The sequence below is a fragment of the Leguminivora glycinivorella genome, chromosome Z, assembly GCF_023078275.1.
Source record: "Leguminivora glycinivorella isolate SPB_JAAS2020 chromosome Z, LegGlyc_1.1, whole genome shotgun sequence".
NCBI lineage: Eukaryota > Metazoa > Arthropoda > Insecta > Lepidoptera > Tortricidae > Leguminivora > Leguminivora glycinivorella.
The window spans coordinates 12,103,716-12,122,063 of NC_062998.1; the positions used below are offsets into that span (position 1 = coordinate 12,103,716).

Below are 18,348 nucleotides of genomic sequence, written 5' to 3' on the forward strand. Positions count from 1 at the left end.
CGCGCCATCCGTCGCCTATCGGGCGCAATTATTTACCTCTCTATCGCACGGAGCCTCGCGCTCAGCCGAGTCGTGATTGGGCGAATAAATTGAAATGTTTCTTTCCGTGAAGCGTAGGCGCATTCTGAAAAGGGGTATAAAAGGAACGATCGCTCGGTATGGGACATTCGAATTCGACCGGAACAAGAAGAACCAGCAGCCTCCAAGGAAAACCAGCAGCCAGCAGCCTACTACAAGCAGCAACTATCTTTAGGTCCCCTAATGTACCTATGCTATTGATTAAAAGATCTATGAACTTTTAAAAGTTTGGTTTGGTTAGAAAAAATTTTTTTTTTTTTTTTTTATATGAGCCTCTTCCTCAGCACATTTCAGATGGATATAGTTTTAGTATTCTAATATATCTCTCTTTCTTATCATCTGAAAGTCTGTTTGCCAGTCGGCAAAGGCCTCCTCCAGCCTCCTCCATTCGTTTCTGTCAAGTGCTACTCTGTTCCAGGTTACTCCGGCGACTAAGCGAATGTCATCATCCCATCTTTTTAGCTGTGAGCCAGCCTTCCGTTTCCCTTTCGTTTCGTTTTGTATCCATTAGAAAAATACTCGTGAGTATATCAATGGGCCATTTTATTCAAAGTTGTCCACCCAAATTTTTTTTTGGATTTTGAAATATTTTATGTAGTTTCCACTCAGAATCGAGAGCTCTTTCAATCCTAATAGGAGAAAAAAAGTGTCCGAAGGTTTTTTCCCATTCCGTTACCATTTTTTCATACATTTTGTATGGCGGTAACGGAATGGAAGGTTTGAAAAACGTATGGAAATCTTGGGACATTTTTTTTCTCCTATCAGGGTCGAAAGAGCTCGCGAATCTTTGAATCGCGTAAAAAATTCCCATGTTACAAAAAAAAAGTGGGGTAGACAACTTGAAACAAATGGCCCCTAATACCCACGAGTATTTTGTTAAATGTATCACTCTCACTTACTAGTCACAAAATAATTTAATTGGACCTCTACAAAGTTATTAGGTACCAGCAATCTCTGAAGGAAAAATAAACATGTACAAGATACCCCTACGAAAATTTGCTCCATGTTGGTCCTAATAGTTGAAGGAAAAAGCTTTTGAAAGAGAGAAAAGTGAGTAACTTTTTTTTTAAAAGGGATGGGGAAGAAAATTGAAACTTAATAAAATGGAAAATCGAGCTACACAGGGCCAAGCACGTCAATATAAATGTCCAAGTCAGCCTGTAAGTAATATTAAACCAAAATATAGACAAGACTCCCATGAGCCGTGGCAAATGCCGGGATAACAAAAGGAGGTTGGATGATGAATGGCAAGTGCGGAGCGAAAGCGATTTTTTTCCATATTAACAACGCACAATTTAACCCATATCCCATAGTCGCCTTCTACGACACCCACGGGAAGAAAGGGGGTGGTGAAATTCTTAACCCGTCACCACACAGGCAGGCAGGGTTAAATTGTGGCGTAGGCGAGAGGCTGGCAACCTGTCACTGCAATGTCACAGTTTCGTTTTCTTTCAACCCCTTATTTGCCAAGAGTGGCACTGAAGCTTTAGTGGTTTCATGTGTTCTGCTTACCCCTTTATGGGATACAGGCGTGATTGTATGTTGTATGTATGTATTAACAACGCAATCTGATAGGAAACAGTTCAAGAGTGAACATTAGGCATCTTCTGGGCGAGCTCACTCCATCTTAGGCCAAATCTTAAGTTTCCTTTGGCTAGTCTGTGGCCAAGAGTAAGCCCATTTATAAAATAAAAAAATGGCTGTGACAGACGGATAGACAGACGCACGAGTGATCCTTTTTCCTAAAAACTAAAAACGGAACAGTTTTCTGTCAACGTCGCATAGGGTTTGATGATTCGGGCCTCCTAAAAGGGGGTTTGAACCCCCTAGTCCCTCCCTCCCCTTATGTCGTATCTGGTCTATTGTTTCGATACTGATAGTCCTAACCACTGCCCGTATAACACACGAGCTCGCGACCGCAACTGGTTTTGTAGCCAAATGCACAAGCAACCGACATGACGGTTTAGATATTATGCTCTCAAATTTATTTTACTAATACATAATACCTATTGGTTTTGCGTGTTAGCATAGATCAATAAGTAAGGGATGAGTTGTATATCAGTAAATGCGGGTTATTTGTAGTGACATCTAGCGACAATCACGCGTCAAATAGCGCAAATTATCAGTACTGCTACTTGTCAATAGATGTCGCGACGAATGAAGAGTCTAATGCTCACCAATTTTTAGCTACATAATACCTATTACAATAGTATTACACAGTATTCTGTTTTCAATTCCTTCTGCTTGTAATATAAGTTGTAAACTGTTTTAATATTAAATTTTTGGCAGACGAGATACTGTTGATACCTAGTATCGAGTAGTGGTATTGATAATTTACGCTATTTGACACGTGATTGACGCGTGATTGTCGCTAGATGTCACTACAAATAACCCGATTTACTGATGTATGGAGTTACTCTTCCCTTACTTATTCCTCTATGGTGTTAGTTAATATTTCATATATTTACCTACTCATATTATTCACTGCTATTTCTTAATAAATGGTATGGGTAACATTTACTTTATATATAAACTAGCTTTTGCCCGCGGCTTCGCTCGCGTTAGAAAGAGACAAAAAGTAGTCTATGTCACTCTCCGTCCCTTCAACTATCTCCACTTAAAAAATCACGACTATTCGTCGCTCCGTTTTGCCGTGAAGAACAGACAAACAAACAGACACACACACACTTTCCCATTTATACTCGTAGTATTAGTATGGATTAAATTAATAAAGAAAATCGGTTTTTTCTTATTCGTTAGTTCGAACAACTTCGAACATGTTTGCACAAAAATTGCTTCCATCTGAAGTTGGAACTACTTTAATCTGTGTGTTATACATAGAAATGTGTGTAGGAGAGCAGCAGTTATGACTAGAATATCAAATGTTTTATTCATCCCAGTTTTAAATGGCTTTCTTGGCACTTATTTTCAGCTTGATAACTTTGCTTTCAACTTGCCAGTTATTTTCTGCATATTAGGAACGGAGTTTATTAAAAAGACGATCGCATAATATATTCGCTCTTGAAAATTGTTTTTTATGTTTTTGAAAATAATAAATTACGTAGGCAGTCATTATTCTCCTCACCCTGGCATTTGCCACGGCTCATGGGAGCCTGGGGTCCGCTTTAACAACTGATCCCAAGATTTGGCGTACGCACTAGTTTTACGAAAGCAACTGCCATCTGACCTTCCAATCCGAAGGGTAACTACGCCTTATTGGAATTAGTCCGGTTTCCTCACGATGTTTTCCTTCACCGAAAAGCGACTGGCAAATATCAAATGACATTTCGCACATAAGTTCCGAAAAACTCATTGGTACGAGCCGGGTTTCGAACCCGCGACCTCCGGATTGAAAGTCGCACGCTCTTACCGCTAGGCCACCAGCGCTTGTTTTCATAAATTATGTAGGCGTAAATTATGTATGTACCTACTTAAATATGTTATTACTTATTAGGCAATGAACTTATTGCCCGTACCCTTGCATCAATGTAAATGTCAAGTACCCTTCGATGACAACCTGCGAAATCGACAGAGGTGGTAGACCCAACGCCTTTATTTTCCTTTAGAACGTTACCTCACATACATCAAGTTTCAACACCAAGTCACGGGCGTGACGTAGGACGTAGGTAGGTATCCTTGCTGACCCCGTTGCGGTAATGAAAAACGTGGTTGTGGTATAACATAAATTAATACAATCGTGAAGTTTCACATCGCGTGAAACCTTAACGTTTGTAGTAAAAGTCACAATTTTGTATATTTACCATAGTGCATTAAACACACACATATTTTATTTATGCACCAGTAAAAATGTACATACTAGTGGTCAATACTGTCACGCTCGGGCGAAAATTAGGGTTAAATAATTGAAGCACGGGCGAAAATTAGGGCAAACAAGTGTCCCAAGTTGAAGTAGCATAATGTGGACGCACGCTCGCCCGCCTATAGCAATGCACGGTCGAGAAGTTTCCAAAGTTGCAGAACATTCCTCATGAGAATTTTTTTCGGTAACTTCTGAGAATGTTCTCGAGAAAGAGAATTTATCAGAATACTTAGTAACTTCGTAGTTTATACCATAATTTCGTCGAACTCAGCAAGTCAAGACGTAGTCCCGTGGTAGTGCGCTGGCTTCGTATGCCGATGTTCTCAGGTTCGAACCTGACAGCGATCGAATTGAACTCTAGGCTATTCTCCTTATACTGATCAACATTTGTTCGGCGACTTTTAAAAATAACTTGTACATATTTTGATTTTTATCACCCTTGAAAGTTTTTTCTAAGAGGTAATGTACTGCGAATTCTGTTAAGTCTGAAGTGTGACAGACAACGTCAATGACAACAATAATGGCGAACATTGAAGCAAATATTTATTTTGTACGAAAAATTAAAAATTTAAAGACTTCATAATTTTTAAAAGTCACTGAACAAATGTTGATCAGTATAAGGAGAATAGCCTACAGTTCAATTCTTCGCCTTTGTTACAGGCCCCACTCTGTATATTGGCATGACCAAAAACAGGCATCAAGAAATAATAGTTCGGTACCTAATTTAAAAAAGTCAGGACTAAAGCTGTGAAATCTGAAAGTCGAAATGTGCCCTGAAGTATAGTGAGAATTTAAGCAACTTATAGTGAGAATTTAGGTAACTTATCAGTTTTATTTAAATTTTTAAGGTACTTTAGTTTTAATTTCTGTATTTTAATTGTTTAAGATTGTACATAAGGACTGTATCGTTAATTATAGGGACAATACAAACCTCGTCTAAATATTGACATGTGCATAATTTTGTATTATTATGGTCCGAGAGTATGATCTGAAGGTATTGGTAAGTACTATTTGATATAAGAAGGTCTGATATTTTTTTTATTTTAGGGACTTTATGGCACTTTCATTAAGGTCTAACAAATCAATTTCGGACAACCCCTAATCTGGCTTAATTTGAGAATATCTCAAAGACTCTTTGTACGATTTCGACAAACAAAGGTTAATTCGAGGCACTCGCCACCGCTTCAAGCCCGCTGCCAGATGGCTTGGTTTCGACGATGGTGCTGCCCTCCCCCACGTTGGCTAACACTTTTTCCGGAACTTTTTTTCTAATTTCAAATTATTTAATGTATCGTAATGTACTATTGTATATTTCAGCATTGGTCCCATAATAAATCTAAATTGATCTAAACAAAGGTTAATATGCTGCCAAAATATATTTTTTAAGAGTCCTCTTCATGGTTGTTCAATTGGGTACTTGCAGAATAAATGCGGTGAATTTATATAATTTAAAAAAAAAACGCATTTTTGAGTAACGTTCCGGATTGCCGTAAATTTTTGATACAAGCAGGATGAGAGAAATAGATAAAAAAAATTAAGCATAGGCCAATGTCTAATAGACATTCATGGTGTTTGAACAGTGCCTAAACCGGATCGATGTAAACAGTGTATGATAGTTAAATTCGACATCAAAGTCGGAGTTAGCGTAAGCGCCATGCCACATTCTCTAAATGGCCGCCAAACACAGATCATGAACTTTATTTTTTAAAAATAACAGTGGCTAGACTATGTCTACATATTGCTGCTTTGTGGATTATGTGTCGTTGAGGTTCGCACTGTACATTTTTTTCCGCAATTGTGTCGTCTTGTACGCACTTTGTGAATTTTCTAGTAGCATTTGTCCGAAATCGTAATTTGTACTCGGGAGGATTAAGTCAATGCTGTCTAAACCACATGCTTTACGTCAAGTTTCTAGGACAAAATGCGTACCTTATTATGTGCCTCATTAAGCCCATGTCTTGTTATAAGAAAAAAATATAATAGCAAATAAATACGGCTACTCAAAGTTGTCTCCATATTTAACGATACAGTCTTTACTAGTCACTTTTTATTTATTGAATAAATTTATTTGTTTACTTATCACTTATCAACAAAATAGCTAACTGTAATAGACAATATTATACCTATAGTAACATATAGTTTTATATTATGCCCATTTAAACATTATTTCAAGTATATTCTCTTGTTTAAAAAAATAAATTGCATGTTGCGGGAATGTTCTGCGAACATTCTCAAGAATATTTCAGCTTTTTGGGAATGTTCTGCAATTTCTACATTACTAGCTCTTACACTGAGGCCTTACACATAACGTTGCCCGGCAGTACACGTTCTGCATTTGTTTCGTTTCTCGCTGCGCTCTTTTCTTCCTATACACGGCATAGGAATCACATCACAAAAGCGTGAAGTTCCAGTATTCCTTTTGTAGAACGGGTTAATAATAGAAGGGGAATCGAGTACAACGGCTAGCTGCGATGTTTTCGCATCGACCTCCAGTTACAGACTATTTCATGAGACTATTAGAATAGATACGCTACTCTTGGCTTGTGTAGTGTACTTTTATAATGTACCTACTTAGGAACCAAATATGTGATACTATCTTACCAACAATCTTGTATGTGAGTTAGGGTTGAAGTGAATTTGGAAAGTAGGTACAGCAGTCATCGAAAAAAATATGTAACACAACAAACAAAACGAAAAATATCTGTAACGGTCTATTTATACGTTTAGTTTAGAGACACATGAGCGTGAGCGTGTTGTATTTGATTTTTTTAATTTTAATTGACTACAAATAAATAACTTTATTTTTAATATTATAGGTATAAATTATATTATTTTTAAAAACGAATAAAAACTTCTTTTGAAGAACTTCAGATTTTGGAATCATTATGCACTACGCATAATGATTCCAAAATTGTTAAAACGTGATGCATCTCATAAAACATAGGTATAGTCTGTGTCCGTTTTCAGTGAGGAGCGGTGTTTATATTAAAACGCTGGTCTTCAGCGGCGCTTAATTGCTTGGGAGGTTGCCATGAGATTCGGCATTCTACAGTTTTACTCGTAGCTACCTTACTTTGTTTCTTGAACTCGTCGTAAAAACAATCCAACCAAAGAAACGTTTTAAGTAAATTACTCTACAACGGCGTTAAGACATAAATCACATAAACTTCGATTTTTTATTAGAAAGGGCCTATTTCACGATGCGAGAACACGCATAAGAATTAAAATTGCAGTATGTACTCGTAATCTCAACAGTGCGCAATGTTTAAATCACATTCAAGCACGCTCGCTTCTAAATGAGAGGTCAACTTTAAAAATGAAATAATAATTTACATTTTATAATTCAAACGTGTTTAGTAATCACGCAATTTGTTTCAAATTATTTTTAAATATGCATATTACCATTGTAATTTGATAATTTTACCAATGCCGGTTGCATTAAGCTACTATAAAAGTATAAATATTAAATCGTCTTAAGTATTTACATTTTGGAATTCAGATAGGCGAATTAAACGGGTGTAATTTTCTGAACAAAGGCCATGCCTTTTAAAAATGGTCAAACGATTTCCGTTATTATTATTATATTTCCATTCATTATAATGTCAACAATCGAATTATGACTACACAAGTGTTTTTAATTAATATAATGCTTAACCAACGAAAAGCAGAAGGCTTCTTTGAATAACAATCAGCTTAACAAAGGATCATTTTAAATTTTGATTATGATTAAGTTAGCGAAATTTCGCCTGCTTGGAAATTGTGCAGCAAGATGATAATGTTATACATAATTTATACCCTCTAACAATCAAACCTACTCATAAATCTTGTGATATTACACTCCTGCCTGGCCGCATAATGTATAACTCCTCGTATACATAATTCTGTAAATTACATTGAGGTTACTTGAGCTTTATTAGACATGCTTAAATTGACGTTTTCTGTTGATTATCCGTTGATAGTGCACATATACGAGTATATCATTTAAAATCAAAAGATTTATGTTATATAAACTAATATAAACTGTATAGAGTCAGTCCAAGATTAGTAGGTAACGACTTTTGCAGCTTCAACGGTATAAATGTTGTTTTAAAAGTCAAACTTTGATGAAATTATGACGTTTACTTAGTCCTCTCAGAGGAGGGTTATGCCTTTCCAAGTGAATTTTTATTTTACAATTTTTTCATTTTAACGTTACAATTGATCGAAACATGACTTGCCCCTTGTTTATATTATGTTGCAATTTTATTTGCTGCCTATGTTAAACGTCAAAGTGACCACATTTCATAGCGTGAAATTGGAAATACACTCCCGCCGTAATGATACCTGTTTTACAACGGCACAAACATTACACTTAGTAGAATTAGTACTTACATATTTATCACTTAGACAAGTAAACGTATTTTTTTTATTTGGTTTGATTTTTTTATTTGGCTAGGTGATATGATGATGCAATAAATGGCTTTGCGACACTAAAGTGTTTCTCCGTTTTTATTTTAGAAATCTGTACCTACTATTTTATTCGTCTTAAAAATACCTTAACATGACCCAAACAATGTAATACCTTAACATGACCCGTGACTGCGTCATCATTAATCAAGGCCCCTGGCACAAAGGTGAAGTCAGGGCCCATTATGTACCTATTGCCCATTGTCTCGAGTATTGTGAATATCTTCACAGCGTAGGTAATTTCCATCGCCATCGGTGTCGCACGGTCATTAATTTCAACTTAAAAATTGCCTGCTATTAAAGATAATTCTCTGTTGAAAATCTGCTGATCATTTGATGGATTCGTAATTATTAGGTGAAAGTATGACAGATTATTATTTGATAAAAAAAATTACATATATTTTGGCAGACAAACCAGGCAGGCAAGTATGGTCGCGCGATAAATGATAAAACATCTGGCCGTATATCGCACTTACTAATAGTGCATTAGGGACGGCCTGATGTTTTGTCTTTTATCGCGCGACCATGCTTGCCTGCCTGTTCCTATTCAATCTAGATATCGAGATAACAGTGATTGATTTAACTAGTTGACAATTTACTGTAGTCTACACAATTATTATGACAATCAAACTTTTAATTAAAGCTACAACCACAGTACTATTGACATAACTAAATTAAATAAAGCATAATACTGTATTAGTGCTGTAATTAATTTGATGTATGAAACACGAATACTATAAAACTAATTGTACGGTTAACCCGATTCATTCAAATGCTGCGGGGCTGTGTACTGGTAATTGAAAACTATGATTGGCAGGTATTGCGTTTACCAAATCATTCTTTACGTTTCGCATAGGTAGTGTACAAATTAGCTAAATATTCAGTGCCGATTGCCAAAGCTGTGCCTAATACTAAATTGTATAGTTGAATTAGAAATTTGAGTTGCATATGCAATGTAATGTAGCGAGTGATTTTGAATTTGTTTTTTTTTTCTTTTTCAGTTTATCGCCTGACCAACATTGGCATACACCGTGGACTATATGATGCTCAAATACTGATTCACCAGGATGTGTCTCAAACTTTACCGTGAAACCAGGGCAATGCTAATCGTGACGATTCTAGTGCTTGTGAGTGTGGTGGGTGCAAACGTGAACATCACGGAGGTGTCCCGGGGGCAGTCGAGGATGGCCTGGCTCCGGTCCCTGATGGACCACCACGACTGGCCCACCTATGTCGACAAGGAAGGCATCGCCCTTCCTCCGCAGTGCAAGGACGACCTCAAGACATACTTTGCGGGTTTAAACGAGGGCAAAGTGTGGGCTTCTAAAAGTGAGTACTTTGTAAAATCTAAATTAACCAATACTTTGATAGACAAAACGTAACACCAATATGAGACAATCGCAATATGTCTTTAGTATTGGAAATATATTGGCATTACATTTCTGTCTCTGAATATACCTCCTTTTTCCAACATCGTCTTTGCTTTGTAATAAAGCTCGAAGCGAAGGCATTTAGGTTGCATTGTACTGCTTGCCATGCGAAGAATACGGAACTGATTATTATTTATATTTTTCTTATCTGTTACGGACAGTTCATCAAATTATTCTGAAATATGCACATTCAAAATGTGCTACGGTAGCGCCGTTAATTTTTTTGAACATTAACAGTCAATTAAAACTATTTGAATTTTTTTCTATACAATCTTTTTAACTTTAGTTCTGGGTGCGTTGAAGCTAATTTGTCTGTAAACTTCCCGTAATATATCGTTCACACTATCACAATATTAACCGAAAGAACGAAAACATCTCTAATTGAACGTTGACAATTGTCAGGAATGTTAATGCAATATACCTACCTACTCTTAAAATAATCAAAATATAAAAATCATACGTAGGTAACTATATTCGTTTCACGATAAAAAAAACATTTAGTCTTATAAGAAAATATCATGAAAAAGCTGTGAAATATTTTACCTTCGCAGCTTTTCAGCCAAGTTGTTTACTAATTCAGTTTCAGTAGCCTTTTAATGTAAATTATTCTGTTTTATGGCAGCGATATATCACAATACATGCCTACCATAAACGGATGAACTTGGACCTGCTACACGCCACAAAATGATCAAACAAGTTGCCTTTGTTAAACTAATAGTACTAATATTTATATATAAATATACTGTAAGAGTTCAGTAGAAACCGCAAGTGACGCCAACATTGTCATCTCGTAATTTTTAGAGACAAATGATCAACAGTTAACCGATATACTTATTTAAAGCTGACGTCACATTGATGTATTGGGTTGGTAAGAAAGTAATGATCGATCGATTGAATTCCACATAAAATTTTTGAGAGAGTTCTAGAATCTTCTATGGTCGAAAGTATATAAAGGGCGAGTCGCACAGTTTCTCGTCAGTCATTCACTAGCTGTCGCCGAGCTAATATAAGGAAGAAAATGGACGAATGAAAAGTGGATGTAAGGCATTGGTTACTATATGAATTTCAGTCTGGCCATTCAGCCGCCGAAGCAGTGCGTAATATATGTCAGCGTGTTGCTCCTGAAGTTGTGTCTGAGGCCACGGCGAAACGATGGTTCCAGCGGTTTCGTAGTGGCGACTTTTCATTATCAGATCAACCTAAGTCTGGTCGACCGGTGAAGATTGATGTAGCCAAATTAAAAACCTTAATTGAAGGAGATCCGAGGCTAACGAGTCGTACTCTTGCTACCGAGTTAGGCTGCTCTCATGTCACCATAGAAACAAATTTACACGAGTTGGGAAAAAAACTACAAATACAGTGTTTGGATACCGCACGAACTTGATAGAGATCAACTAAGCCGCCGTGCCGATATCTGCATACAACTTCTGTCTTTTCGCCGCACATTCAACTGGTTGGACCATCTTATCACTGGAGATGAAAAATGGGTCTTATATATAAATCACACACGCAAACGTCAGTGGCTAGCTCCAAACGAAAAAGGAATAGAGGCACCAAAAACAGAGCCTCACCCGAAAAAAGTTATGCTGTCCGTTTGGTGGGATATTCATGGTATTATTCACTGGGAACTCCTACCAAGTGGAATGACTGTTACCGCATCAGTATACTGTAATCATCTTGAAAATTTAAACCAAAAAGTCTGTCAGAATCGTCCACAGCATGCTAAAGTTTTTTTCTTACACGACAATGCTCGCCCACACATTGCAAAAGTGACTCGGCTAAAGCTATTGGAGCTAGGTTGGAAAGTGATACCTCATCCACCGTACTCTCCAGACTTGGCACCTACGGATTACGCATTGTTCAGATCGCTAAGCAATGCCTTGAATGAAAAAAAGTTCTATGATCAAGCCCATCTACGACAGTACATAGCTGAGTTTTTTGAATCTAAACCTAAGAACTTCTTCGCCGATGCTATTCATTCTTTACCAGAACGATGGAGACAAGTAGTAGATAACGAAGGCCGTTATATTTTTGATAAATGATTAAAATAATAAATTAAATAAAAATTACAATATTGGTTATGATTCGCTCATTACTTTCTTACCAACCCAATAATTTAAAGCGTGCTTGGATAGCCCTCGAAAGCAGATGGAAAGTGAGTCATCGCGCAAATTAATCTGTCACAGTCATTTTCAATTTGAAGGACGCATTGCATCACGTTTATGAGCATTTCGATGAGCATGACCCAATTTTTTTGTCCGCGTACACTGAATAGCAATAGAGTCGGCGTAGATTAATTGACTTGTTTTATAATCGCGATGTGCGTGTGGTGTTACTTTGTGGAGGGTTACATAATTGTAATCAAACAAAAACCATGAAAGCCCGGAGCCGGCGAATCGGCGAGCAACTCGGTCAGCCGGACGATCGGTGTCATCGAACATGCTGACACACTCCCGTCATTCGGCGTATACGTGTGACTCATGTATGTACGCAAATCAGATCCAAAGTTTCAGCACCCGACTCTATGCCTACGACTCCTACTCGTACCTACTATAGTATGTACACCATCCTTTTTTCGATTTCGATTTCGTTAAATTCGACAGGACATTAAGCCTCATTAAAATAAAGCAGCGGAAAAGTTCATGATAACATCCATCTATCTGGGGCCTGTCCCTCCTTGTCTTGATGTCTTTTGCGTATTATACCGGGTGAAACAAAATTGGTAATACAAAATAATATTTTCTGGATCTATTCATGATTACGATCAACTTTTACTATGGGACTTATATCGAATTCGGCAAAAAAATGTGTAAATTCTGGTATCGAGTTCATTAATATGTATGCAAATTTGCAAGGAATTAGTATGGAGAAATGGGTACATAATAATGAATCATATCAAAAGTTGGGTTCATAATTTGTATGAAGATGTAGATTTTGAAGTGATGTTTTCGAAGATGGTCCCATAGTAAAAGTTGGCTGTAGTCATGAGTAGATCCAGAAAATATTATTTTGTATTACTAATTTTGTTTCACCCGGTATTATTGCAATTTTTACTACCGCGACTAGAACGCTTGATAAATAATTTCCCTGATTATTAAATTTTAATCAAGGAAATTGTCAGTTATCATCCTCCATCAGTAATCTCGCAACAGTAAACTACATTATTAGGTACATCATCATTAGTAGAAATACCGGTATATAGGCATATTAGTGGTAACGAATGGTGGTTTTAGCCTAATATTGATTATCGAATGTTCGGCTATAGTCCCGGCCCAAACCAAAATATCGAGAACCTACCCGAATAATCAATTAATCATCATAAGTTACATTAACTATGACAATTCCAATAAGTATTCGTGGCATCTCTGTTCTTTAGGCACAATCTACTTGTTAACATTGTTAAAATAATGTGCCAAATTATTCTGAAATAAGGACATGCCGGTATAACATTGGGGCGAGAAATTTATAGAAGTATTTCAGTTCATTTCTAATTGGAAAGAATGTTGGTAATAAGTCCCGGCCCAAACCAAAATATCGAGAACCTACCCGAATAATCAATTAATCATCATAAGTTACATTAACTATGACAATTCCAATAAGTATTCGTGGCATCTCTGTTCTTTAGGCACAATCTACTTGTTAACATTGTTAAAATAATGTGCCAAATTATTCTGAAATAAGGACATGCCGGTATAACATTGGGGCGAGAAATTTATAGAAGTATTTCAGTTCATTTCTAATTGGAAAGAATGTTGGTAATCTTTTTTTATATAAAATTTTCGGAAAAATTTGGCTGGTGAAAATATCCTTTTAGTTAAATTAACGAAGTTGTAAATATCATCATATTTTTAGTAAGTTGTTATGTAGATTATCTTTTGCTTTTTAACCTGGCATAGATTTTGACGTAACTGTTAATCGCGATACTCTACTTTAAGTGCAACGAATTGTATAAATTAGTATTACCTACTTCACTTTCATTATTACATAAAATATATCAAATATGCGTAAAATTTCGATTAAGTTAATCTAATTGGTACGTAATGTAATCATTGCAAACATAATAGTTGTAATAACTAATAAGTTATATTTTTATTCAGCTACTCGAACCGTTGAAGATAATATTTGCAAAGACTTAAGATGTTTTAAGACGGATGTGGCCCAGGTTCAGTTTACCGTTTGTCAAATATTAGAAGAGCAAATACTCGAACGTAGACGTAATGCATTATGTAAATAAAGAATCTTCTTTTAGAAAACTGTAAGTGAAAGTAAAAATATTTAACGAGCATTATGGGTATCATAGGGAAACTGACACCGTTGCTGACCCACTTTTAATCGCTTTAAATTGCTGAGTACTAGGTAATAAAAAAAAATCGTAAAGCATTTGTGCTTTCCTGCGTAATGTACACAGTGTGTGTGTGATATTTGATAGTAGCATAGTAGATTATAGAAAACTGAAACTTTTTTTCTCTGTTCCCTTTATGTATTATACTATTACATAATTTTAAAATTCAATTTAATTAACTTTTAAAATGTCACACACAAATTGCTTTACACGTAATCTTCTTAAGGACGCGTCAAGCATAAATGCTAGCGGCGGCTGTTAGAACTACTTTGACTTCATAAGATATAATATAGAAAAGCCTACAAAGTGAGACCAGCGAATACTTAACGAATTTGTATTGTATAATCCGATTATGAACGCCAACTGACGGGACCATGCTACCCGCCACCCGGGGTCTAAGCCGCACGGAAAATGAACAGTTTTGATTGGCAGAGCTCCGAAAATAATTGCTTTATGGAAGAATCCCACGCCTCGCTAATATTTGTGTGGTATCAGTTAAATTTCATTTCGTTTTGACATATTATATTGTATTTTAGAAGTCGTCATTTTACATTACGGAGAAGGTACTTATTATGATTGAGGCGAGACGAGCTGCCCCTTGATAAATATCAATTAGATTTCGGTAGTAACTTACAGCTTCTCAGCATAGGTAGGTGAGTCAACCAATTTCTGACCAACCAATTCTCTCGGTTACACCTAATTGCCATGAAACATACATTTTGCATGAAAACAAATTACACGGGTCACGGAAATTATAGCGAAGGGGCTGATTTTTAAATTTCGAGCGTTCGATTTCGTCACCTAAAACCAAACGGGAAAATGCTATACGTATTTCTGAAATATGAACGATAAACATTGAACTCTAGTTGTATTGACCACTCCCAATTCTGATCGTAGAATGTAAATCCTTGGTAGTCTACTACCAAGATATCTATACAGTATGTAAACTAACGAAAACCATTTACTGTAACCCGTAAATGTCCAGGTGATACTGAGAAACTTTTACTATGGGATCAACCTCGAAATCACGAAAATATCTTCTGACAGTTTCATAGGTAGTTTTATTTTATAGTAAGTATTTCCTATGGGAGAGTAAATTTTTATTTCGCGTTTTGGGCGTTGGTCCCATAGTAAAAGTTGCTCTGTGTAACTTAAATATTAACAGGCTTCAGTAAATGGTTTTCGTTGGTTTACATACTGTATAATACGTACACGAAATCGAGCAGTCAGAATATAATTCAAATCAAGAGTGAACAGTCATCTTCTGGGCTAGCTCACTCCTAGGCCACGTCTTTGGCTAGTCTGTGGCTAAGAGTAGGCCCATTTATAATTTAAAAAAGTAAGGTACAGCGGGGCAAATCTTGACTGGGGGGCAAATGTAACTGGTCAATTTTTTCCATGTTTTACAATGTTTGCGTTATTAAATAGAGTATCAACCGGTTATATATGGTAGGCGTGTTTAGTGGATAACTCTTCATGTAGAACTCAACATCATAGTGTAATAATGAAAAGAATGGATTAGTTATAATTGTCCCCCAGTCGAGATTTGCTCCGCTGTACCTTATCCTTGATATTACGTTTTTTGGGAATGTCCGAGGTACAATATGTATGTTTATAACTTGTTTGGGGGTGGCGAGGATTAGAGAATTGCCGAACTTTATTGAGTGACCGGGCTTGTCCATGACAAGCTGCCAGAGTTTGGTCGGTTGTTTTGACATCGATTATGATAAAGGAATGACTACACAAAGGACTGTGAACGCTGAATGGTATCGACACAACACGTCAGTTTATTTTATTTTATATTAAGAATCTTGCAAAGAATAGTGTAGGAAAATCTGATGGGTAATGTACGCAAGTAGCCGTTGAACTAACTTAACTTTTATTAATAAAGCAGACTCTTAGTCTGTTTTCACATTATCCGATCCGATATCGGATGTTGGAAGGGTTTCAATGGAAAAAATCCAAGATGGCGCCTTTAATGTATGGGATATCGATCCCCCAGTCGAGATTTGCCCCGCTGTACATTATGGATTATTTAGAAATAAACATAAAGACCCGCATGAAATTGTCTAGGTATTAGTTTCGTAAGCGATGAAGCCTAACCACAATCACATTGACCGTTGCTGACCTTATTCCATTTCAGTTTCCATTATATTGTTTACTCACAATTTCATTAACATTTTTATGTAGAAGGGTTTATTGATATTTTTATGTTCTTTTTAGACTCAGCCTTTTGTTGCCTTCAGAAATCGTATTTGATAGTCCTTTATTACATTGTATCTTATAAGTTTATGAAATGTTTCGTTTACTTAATATACAGTGACTTATTAAAAAAATTTCAGTCTTACTATGCGATGACAGAAATCTGTCTAGTATATTAAATATAATATATATAACTATATATACTTATAGGTATTTAACCAGAGCGTAACTCTCAAAAATACTAAAGTACAGCGGGACAATTTCGACTGGGGGACAAATGCAACTGATCCATTTTTAATTAGAGTTGTATGCATTATTATTAATTAGAGTGTCCACCATGTTCTTATTGAATTCCGTTAATAGGAAGGAATGGTTCCTTAGATCAAATACAATTAATTTCTCTAAGAAACTAGCGTCTTAACTGGACTTACGGTTATCGAGTTATTAAAAAAATAATAGTTATTTGTTATACAAGGGGGCAAAGTTGTATTTTAACGCCGAGTGTAGAATTAAAAAACGAGCAAGTGAAAGGTTTCTATAGTTGAACCACTAGCGAAGCGAGTGGTTCGAGAATAGAATCCTGAACTTGCGAGTTTTTTAACACACGATGTAACAGAACAAGCGTCTATGACGAGGAAATGGACTCGTTATTACATATAAAATTTACGGCGAATCAACTTTTCTTTGACCAACTTTCTTGGTGCATATTTTCTTTGGGATTTCATTGGATAATTTAACAAATAATATCTGTGATGTTTAATCACATGTATAGTCACGTCTTCACTCATAAAATTCACTGTTATTCGATGTAAAACAGGTTGAAAAACGTATTTACCAACAAACTACGTTCACATGGACGGAATATAATACTGACATTGACAGTTGTCAGCTGCGTAACGTTCCGATATTATGTCTGGGTTTCATTTACAAGTCAAAGAAATAATAATGACTAATATTGGTTATTCTGCTTCCTGAGTATATCATTCAATGTAACATTTGGTAACAGATAAAATATTTCATTGCGAAATTACTTACAAAATAAATAAGAATGTTCCACAAAATAATATTTACGTAAAAATATTTGCGAATCGCTCCACTATTGGACTACATAGGTATCAATATCAATAGCTCTGTCTCTCTCTAAAACACGTGCACTCGGCACGTGTTGATAAGCAAACATCCGTGTGTTAATCGTGAACTCTAATGCATAGGGCATAAGACTTAGTAAACAAAGCACACGATTGAGTAGCCATCTTGTCGGAAGTCAGAAGTCGGAAGTCGGATGTCAGAAGTCGGAAGTCGGATGTCAGAAGTCGGAAGTCGGATGTCAGAAGTCGGAAGTCGGATGTCGGAAGTCGGAAGTCGGAGATAGAATCTATAAAAGGGTCGGAGCGAGCCGACGCGCGTCATTCTTAAAATATCTACAAGACTAACAGTGTCTCTGGCTTTCGTATATTATACTGGTGAGTGAAGTTGTTCTGCTATTATTTCTCTGTTTGTTTTTACTTGGAAATTATTCTAAGTGATTGTAAACTTTGAAATTGTGTCTCTGTTTGATTGTGCGGGGACAATATCGTCGTACAGTTGAACTTAGACCTGTGGTGGAATTGCTTTACTGTCAGTTGTGGGGTTATTTTAGTGTTCTATTTTATAGTGTAGTGTTACATTTAAATTGATGTGTATAGTGAAGTTTTCTGTGCTTTGTTTCATGAGTGCCGTCAAGCAATACAAAGACTGGGTCGATGTATGGTTGGTGCTTGGAGATAAGTCTGTGTTTGGTTTTGTAGGGAGTAATTCTTGCAAAACTAAGCTTAGATTATAGCACGTAAAGAAAACTTCACTCGTTTGTTTAGTTGGTCAGTAAAATTGAATTTAGTAATTTTCTATGGGGTTATTTTGTGAAAGTTATAAGCCAGATCATTGTTTGTGACAGACTGTTGTCCGGCTAAGCGCTTTATACCTTGCGGCTGTTAAACATAAGGCGTTTAGGGGTATTTTTGTGCCAAGTGGAGGCTTGGGCGTCTTTATTT

At 36.3% G+C, this 18,348-nt stretch overlaps 1 protein-coding gene across 1 annotated transcript in view; it reads left to right on the forward strand.

The window, feature by feature from the left end:
* The window catches only part of LOC125241002 (nose resistant to fluoxetine protein 6-like), a 97,107-nt gene that overhangs the window by 17,075 nt on the left and 61,684 nt on the right, over positions 1-18,348 (forward strand). Inside the window, exon 2 of the mRNA XM_048149259.1 lies at positions 9,346-9,673. Within this exon, the coding sequence (XP_048005216.1) occupies positions 9,412-9,673 (262 nt within the window). The 5' untranslated portion in view covers positions 9,346-9,411. The remainder of the gene's footprint in view (positions 1-9,345; positions 9,674-18,348) is intronic.